The following is an 8,116-nucleotide window of genomic DNA, read 5'->3' as shown; positions in this document are numbered from 1 at the left end:
ATAGAGTGATATGTTCCGCGTCAAATGTTGTCTAGTGTATTCGTAGCTTTATTTAACAAAAAAACAACCTAAACGCCATAGCATAAGGTTTGTTACAAGCGCATAAACATTTTGGCAGGAATTCAGAGCACGGTGCCAATTTATAAAGCTGATAGGTCTTCGAAATTTGAACCATATAGTCAATGCAGTAAATATAATTTCAGTGAACAATTTAAAATTGTTTGTTAACCCTTGAAATGCTATCGGCTTTTTACTAGACACGTCCAACTTCTATACTTGAAATAAATACGAGTTGACTTGAAATACGAGTGACTGGGTACTTTCGGATTGGCTTTTAAAATTTTTATTTTTATTTTTTATTTCATTTTCAGTCTCTTTCCTATAAAAACTGTATTTCATAGTGCATCGATAACTAGTGGCACATCGTGTAAAATGTACCTAGCTCATTCATTCTTATCGAGTGTCATGTCATGTACTATCTAACCTACCACTGGTACCTGAGTACCTGAGTCCCTATCAAATTTTATTCACGTTGGCGATCTCCGTGGCACCACGTCCCCGTCCGGTATCTGGAGGGCCTCGGTTCGATTCCTAGGGCTTGTGCTGAAATCACATTATTTATTCAGTCAATCTGACATGACTGACATTATAAAAGCCGCCATGTTGGTTAACTTAAAGGACTTAACAGTCTACAAGTGTGCAGATTTCCTCACTTTTCACACGATGTTTTCTTTCAACAGAAACAAATGGTGATTGATGAAATCGACTATACATGAGTCAGATTTATGTACAAACTCACGTGACATGAGTAGGATTCGAACCTGTGACCTTTCGACCATTGGACCACCACTGCTTCTAATATTAGTATGGAAAAATTGCGCACAGCGTTACTAGTTACAACCCGTTGTGTAGCGTTGCGCCGCTCACCTACGACAGTATTAATATCATATTGGTATGGTCAAGTCACGAGAATAAAAAATATCAACTAGGTTTTTTTTTATTACGTGTTTCTTACATAATTACATGAGGAAGGTATGGTGAAATATTCACAAATAGTGTCGACTTTATGTATTTCAAACGAATGATTTGAAGCAATACCTACAATCTTCTAACAAAAATATGTTATAACTTTTACATATATAAGTTTTACTTTTATCGCCACTCAATAAAAGTACTTTCTTATTTAAACACATAAATAAATTGTTAGAATTAAAAGCCTGTTTGATCTGAGGTTTTTGACCTAAGGATTTTTAACCTAATGTTTGGTTTTACTATTTCGCATTACTAACCTGTGTGAAGGTTTGAATTTTTATTCCAAATTTTGCCGAAAACCGCTGGTCCGATTTTGATGAAATTTAGTATTACCCCCATTAAAACATAGGCTACTTATTTTTTCAAAAATCAACCCCTAAAAGACTACAATGGGGGTGAAACTTTGTATGAAAATCATGTCTGTTCCGCTTTCGCAGAAAAACTCACGCGGGCGAAGCGGCGGGCACGAAATAGTGTGAAATAAATAAACAACAATAACAAATACCTATATATACCTATATATGCCTAGGGTAGGTATCTTAGACAACCGTCTATAGATCTTTTTAATTAATAAGTTATTTTTGGCTATTGGGCATGCTATTGATACCTATAATATATTTTTTATTACAATGGCACTAGAATATAATAAATTAAATACGTTAATCATCTAATTAACTTAATCGTACATGCTTCGGAGTAACGCATAAAAATAAATTTTATAACCCGACTGCTGCGAATAACGCATTGAAATTCAAATTGAAAAGTATGAAGCAAGGAATAATTTTAAATTGTTGATATCTTAATCGTACATGCTTCGAAGTAGTGCAAAATAGGACCACGATCTGCTGAGTATCTGAAAAAAAAAAACAAAAAAAAATAGTTTTAGAGTCATTTTTTTACAAAAGGAAAACACGCTATCAAGTTCCACGTCAATATACAGAGTTAACCTTCCTTAGGCGCATAAGGTACATAGAGACTAACATCTTTTGTTCTACGACTTTGGCTAAACGTAACAAATACGGAAAATTTCCTTTTTCTTTTTAATGTCGTTTCTATAAAATGTTAACTCTATGTTCGATTCTGCTACATAACGCTACTGTACTGCTTGGCTATTACATAGAGTTAAGATGTGTAGAATCGCAATTTTATATGAATTTTAAAAAAACTACGAATTACGAAAAGTCGTAGAATAAAAGTTGCTTGTTTTGATGTACCCAAGTAGTATTTTTTTTGGTTTTCTGTTGAATACAAGTAACCCTGTATTACAACAAGTAATGCGGTCGGCCGTGTCTACTCGTGTCGTGGCAGCCAACGTCTGTACTGATTTTAATCTAGTATTTATTTCAAATAGAATAATCGAGAGTGTTCTTATATGTTTGGAAAATGTATGTTCAGCCATTTGGAAACCAGCTCTTCTAGCTGATGAGATGATGCCATGCATGGAATGGCATGGATGCCAGCAACTTCTAAAACGGGGGGTTTCAGTTTCAGTTTCGGGAAATCTAAGACCAGTATTTCATAATAACACTGGTCTGATTATCTTAAGTGGCTGGCCAAAATTGTTCATTTAAAAACTATCTTACATAAAGTTATTCTTTATTTAAAACAAAAAAAAAGAAATCTATTAAAAACTCACCGTAGCAAATGCACTTAAGTTCAGATCTGCATAGTTACAAGCTGTCAACTTGCACGGTTTCTGTGCTCTGTAATACAATAATACTGTGAAAGTCCAGTGCACACCGACTGCGCGTGCGCTTTTGTATGAAATTGTAAATCATGCGTATACGCAGCCTGCTACAATACTTAACAAAAAAGAGTCCTAACTATGACGAAACATTTCAACAGAAAAAGAAACGGCTTATTAAAGTCTATCAGTATAAAAACTACTGAGCTACAGACATACAAAAGCACACATAACTGTTTATAGAGAAAGTAAAAATAATGGAAATATATCTCTTCGTCATCCTGCCTAAAAGTATACAAATAAGTACTGCAACTCTCTGTTGACAACTTCAGAAACAAGCAAAATGTTTGAAGAAAGGAAATATTTTAACCTTTTAATCACAAATAGTACATTTTTCTTTGAAGAACTATATGTATTATACCATGGCGAATTATAAATAGCTGAACTTACAGCGACGCTCTGAAAAAAAAAACAATCGATAGATAGCTCTATAATGTCAACGAAATGAACTTTTAGTCATGAATAACTACGTATATTAATAATTAAATATGAGCCATTTTTATTCAAGCGAATAAGAAATTCAAAATTCTGAATCGAATGTTGAATGACTACAATCCAAATAGGAATTCATAAAAATTAAAAATTAACCAAACAGAAAAGATGTTCGAAAATTAAATTTTAGTCCACATTTAAAAATAAAATTCACCTGTCATAATTGTTGGCATCATAGATATATCACGATATTTTTTTATACTTTAAGATACAAAATGTACCTATTGTATATATATCTTGTTTTCTTAAATGATTGATTGCAAGCCGTAAAGTACATTATTTTCTTTAAATAGATAATATATCATTATATAAACGACATCTTACCGACTTCATTATCAAATCTCCGAAATAACACAGTAAAAATATCTGTAACAGATTCATAGATAAAAATGTCAAGAACATTATCATAATGGTGACGTCACTTGTCACCTGAAACAAGAAAATTGATACTTTGCAAATATAAATACAAAACTACTACCGAAAACATACTATCAACTCTAAATAAAAGACATGACAAAAAAAGTCTAATCTGCCGCAGAAAATTATACTATTTATTTGTCATACAAAAGTACATAAGAGAGACCTACAACAGGACAAATAAAATTTACAAAAACTAAAACATACCACAGTGCACAGAGAAAAAACAAAAAATAAACAAAATGACTACATCCTATTTCAAAATCCTCAGGCTCAATTGATATGTGACCAAGACCGAAACACACGAAATTTTTGAGAAACACACGAAGCTATAAGTGCAAAATGTCTATCTGAGGGCTTCGTTTGGGTTTGCATTTCACTTCGCATCATCGAATCGATTCGAAGTGAGACGCAGATAACCAATCACATTGCAGTCGTTGTCGTTGCGTCACAATCGCTGAATCTCACTTCGAATTGTCTCGATGGTGAGATTTATATAGCAAAACCGCACTAAGCTCTCTGAATGTATCTGGCATCATAGATCTGAAGTGGACGTAAGTTATAGACGTAGACATACACACTTTTACTGCTGAATACATACGCAGTGTGTTTTCGTCTTAGGAAAATATATGCGTCACGAATTGGCAGCACGATTTGGCATAGAGAAGGACATAGGGTACCTTCATTCCAGAAAAAAAGATCTGTTCAAGTGCAAGAATCACGTGGGCGGAGTCGCTAACAAAAGCTATTTAAAAAAAAGCAAATAAAATACTAAAATACCGTTAAGATGAATCCGTTGAGACAAATGAGAATGGAGCTCATTACGATGTTGAAAAGCGTCGATTTTGTATACAATATCTCCATGTTGTTCACCAACCTGTGGAGATTTTAGGTTATCGTAAAATGCCAAATCAATTTTATGGTCTTCATTAAAATTAAGAAAAAATATTTAAGTTTCAAATGTTGACGCTGGATGTCGTACGAGGCGACTAAGGGATACATAGTGTAAGAAACTGGCAACAATGGCATTCCCAAGGAGAGTTGACGTCAAGCAGGTAGCCGGTTATAAAATCACAGAGAATCGTCAAATTTTTTTTACGATGACTATGGCTTTCGAAAATGTTTTAAACTTCCTTCTTGCGTGGTGTGAACCACGCAGTTTTCAATGTTATTTAAAGAAAAAAACATTCCCGATAGTTAATAGACCACGTGAGAGCCGAGCTGGATATCTAGTAATAAATTAATGTTTGAAAAACAAAAATCGATGACAATCTAACAAAAGCATGCACTCACTCAATTAACTCTTGGTGTCTCTCCACACACTCCATAAACGTGTTATGTACAGTATTCTCATCTCCAACGGTGGACTTCTCGAACCGTTTGCACAATATTTGAAAATGCATCTCGACGTACAAGCAGAGCGCGTGGAAGAGCGAGTCGGCACCCAGCAGATTGGCAGCTACTATCGCCGCTGAAATGTATCTTTAGTATCTTTATTATTATTAATTATAATAGGGAGGAAGAATATAATGGGGAGGGTCTTTATGGGACTAACAGAAAACAATTTTTTAGACTTTATTTATAGAGATCTCAGCTGTATACGGGATAGTGTAACTTCAAATCTGATATATATATGTTTCATCACGATACATTGTTTAGAACACGATATATTGACAATTATAAATTATTAGCGGACGCACGAAATTAACGAGGGCGAAGCCACAGGCAAAAGCTAGTTTCATAATATTTATGATAGCTCTGAACCACTAGCATTTCGGAACGACTAATGCTGAGAAGAAATACCGAAAGGAACACTATATAAATTTTATGATTTGATTTGATAAATACTTTGCCATAACTAAGATTTGTTTTTAAAGTCGCCATCTATGCAAAGAAAGGCAGTGAAAATCCTATCAAATAAAGAAAATTAGTTGGATTCACCGCAAACTTAGACCTCGCGAACACAATACATTTTCACAAAATTTATATTAAATTTATATTTATATTTCAAAAACGGCTTAACCGATTTTGTTGTCCCACGAACTTAAACATTCTATTGGCTATCAAAATCGAAAGTTATCGCGTTACAAACGTTTATACATACAAAAAATGTATTTTTGCCCCCAGCAGAATCGTAGATTAGTCAATAATGCTTAATGTATACTCACTAGAATATACTTGATGTAGGTACACAAGCGGCCATCTTTCCAGAGTGTAATGATTGAAAAAATACTTAGTCAAATACGGATACTCGTAAACTAAGTCTCCAGTTGTGTAATAAGTATACGCCATTGTAGCTGCTGGTAAAAGGCAAAATGCTATAACAACTGACGAACAAAACAGATTAAAAACAGCATTGATTTGATTTAGAATCTTCATGGAATTTTCAACAATTTTGTCTTCAATGTTATTGTTATCTATTTCGTCAATTGCTGTAGTTCCAATTGCTTTCACATCACTATTGTCTATAGCTATCAATTTATCATTTTCTGTTGCGCTTTCAGGATGTATATTTTTCAATTTGAGTATGATTTTGTATACAATATTTTGATGTTTGAACAGAAATATGCTTTTAGCCGTGCCCAAAAGGCTGATTGAGAAACAAGGAGCAGTCAAGGCTAGTTCAATGACGTTCTTCCCCATCTGCACCCCTTCGATGAAACCGAAAGTTTCTGCCACTAAATCTGTCCCGAGCCAGAAAAAGTTGAAATAAAATAAATTTTTGAATAAAAATTCTAGGATTCTGCCAAATTTTACGTCCTCTAATTTGATTCCTGACAATAACAAGGCTATTTTTGTTCTCTTCAGCGTGCTCTGGAAAGTAAGAGCCATAGTACTGGTTTCCACTGGTTTTCCAATATATAAACCTCTGCAGATTCTCAGAAATTTTTCAAAAACCTCATATCATGAGGTGTTACCATTTTATCTTTCCTCTTGTAGCAATAATTTTCTACGCACATGTGTCTTTTATAAAAAACCGTATTTTCTCTCTTGTTAGTAGCTTGCTTATTTCTATGTAGTTAGGGATACAGTTCGAATTTTAGCAATCATCTTTAATTTTCTGCCAATGTGCGCCTTTCGGAATTTAAATTTCGTACTTTGTTAAAATTAATTTGAATTTAGAAAAATCTGTGCGATAGTCTCACCAGCCAGAATTGTAATGAAATCAAAAAACAAGTAATTAGAACGGTTGTCAGCGCGCCCATTAATATTAAACTAAATTCTATTTTATCTGTGCAGCCTTTTAATGTCTGAATCTCTTTGAGTTTGTTTTTTAATTGATAGTTGGAGGTCCTTCGTGCCAATCGCTTGTCAAATTTAAAAAGATAATGAGTTAATTGAAACAAAAGACGTTACAGAAGTATAACTCACTCGGAGAACTTTGATAAAGTTTATCGTCTGAATTGTTACTCAAAATGAGTAAAACCATTATCTTTTTTTTTTTTGTAGATGCGATAGTAGGAAAAAAACTTCGATTAATCAATTACTTTTTTCTTACAGAATTTTTGCTACCGACCTACGATTTTAGTCAATTATGAAAATCCTCATTAGGTGTCTGGTTAGACTGGTGAAGAATGAAAACTTGCTATGTGCCTAAAATTTGTATTTATGTATTTGTATTTGTATGTAGAACTTATACAAGTTCGTGAACTTGTATAAGTTCTACATACTTACTTTTTAAATTTCATCATAATCGAACCAACGGTTCGATAGTTATCGCGTTACAAACAAACATACATACATACATACAAACAAAAAATGTATTTTTGCCCCAAGTATAATTGAAGACCTCGCTCGCTTTGTTCGCACAGTCAATAATTTATATGTAATAAATCTTTATATCAAATAAATAACTAATCCACTTTTCCAAAATTATTTTATATTTTAAAATTTTGCAATCCTGTATTTATGTTTTTTTTTTTTTAATATTCTCGTCCTGCTTGCCCTTAATTTGTCCACGTTTTAAAATTTATAATCAATTAGCGTTAACAATCGTTATGGCTACAGCGAAATCGCATAATGTCAATTCGTATTTCTTTTACCTGTAACCTTATCGTGACAACAAAGATTACTCACAATAATTAAAGTAGTGCTGTTCAGTCAAAGGATGTTTTTTATTAATAAATAGATCGATCTATTGTGAATTCAGACATCAATACAATTTACCGGCCTTTGTACAAAGATGAAGTAATGTACAGGGAAAATTACGTAGGATGGAAACACTGTTGTGCCTACCTACTTTTACAAATTGTATTCATTACATGAATTTATACAAAAAAACTCACGTGATTAACACTAGATTGGCACTGTTTTGTGCAATAAAGCTGTCATGATTGTTCTCTTTCTGTCAATGTCAAATACTAAGTGCGATATTGACAAAACATACCTTAAAGTATGCTTTGATATTTTTAAGAATAACAGGATAAATAA

The 8,116-nt window shown here is 33.2% G+C and overlaps 1 protein-coding gene across 2 annotated transcripts; it reads right to left on the bottom strand.

Moving 5' to 3' along the window:
* Positions 1-321: 321 nt before the first annotated feature.
* On the bottom strand, positions 322-6,951 carry LOC128680846 (odorant receptor 4). 2 transcript variants are annotated; one of them, XM_053764291.1, is made up of 7 exons: positions 5,854-6,951; positions 4,979-5,156; positions 4,466-4,562; positions 3,593-3,634; positions 3,087-3,175; positions 2,669-2,735; positions 322-1,885 (listed from the first exon to the last, which is right to left on the bottom strand). In XM_053764291.1, exons 1-7 carry the CDS (start codon positions 6,515-6,517, stop codon positions 1,832-1,834), a joined length of 1,191 nt encoding a protein of 396 aa, XP_053620266.1. In that variant the 5' UTR covers positions 6,518-6,951; the 3' UTR covers positions 322-1,831. The 2 variants fall into 2 exon arrangements, with proteins under 2 accessions (XP_053620266.1, XP_053620265.1); XM_053764290.1 differs by having other exon boundaries at positions 3,593-3,697; positions 5,854-6,950.
* Positions 6,952-8,116: the final 1,165 nt, after the last annotated feature.

The sequence above is a fragment of the Plodia interpunctella genome, chromosome 25 (assembly GCF_027563975.2).
Source record: "Plodia interpunctella isolate USDA-ARS_2022_Savannah chromosome 25, ilPloInte3.2, whole genome shotgun sequence".
NCBI classification, from domain to species: domain Eukaryota; kingdom Metazoa; phylum Arthropoda; class Insecta; order Lepidoptera; family Pyralidae; genus Plodia; species Plodia interpunctella.
The sequence above is the reverse complement of the archived record's forward strand: the minus strand, read 5'-3'. Positions and strand labels throughout refer to the sequence as shown.

Bases quoted from the DNA above. Each gene is read 5' to 3' on its own strand.
- LOC128680846 (XM_053764290.1), bottom strand. From the start codon at position 6,517: ATGGCTCTTACTTTCCAGAGCACGCTGAAGAGAACAAAAATAGCCTTG. The intron at 3,698-4,465 runs GTATTTTAGTAT...TTCTTGTTTCAG, and splicing joins TCAACGGATTCATCTTAACG to GTGACAAGTGACGTCACCAT. The intron at 3,176-3,592 runs GTAAGATGTCGT...TTTTTTTTTCAG, and splicing joins GAGATTTGATAATGAAGTCG to AGCGTCGCTGTAAGTTCAGC.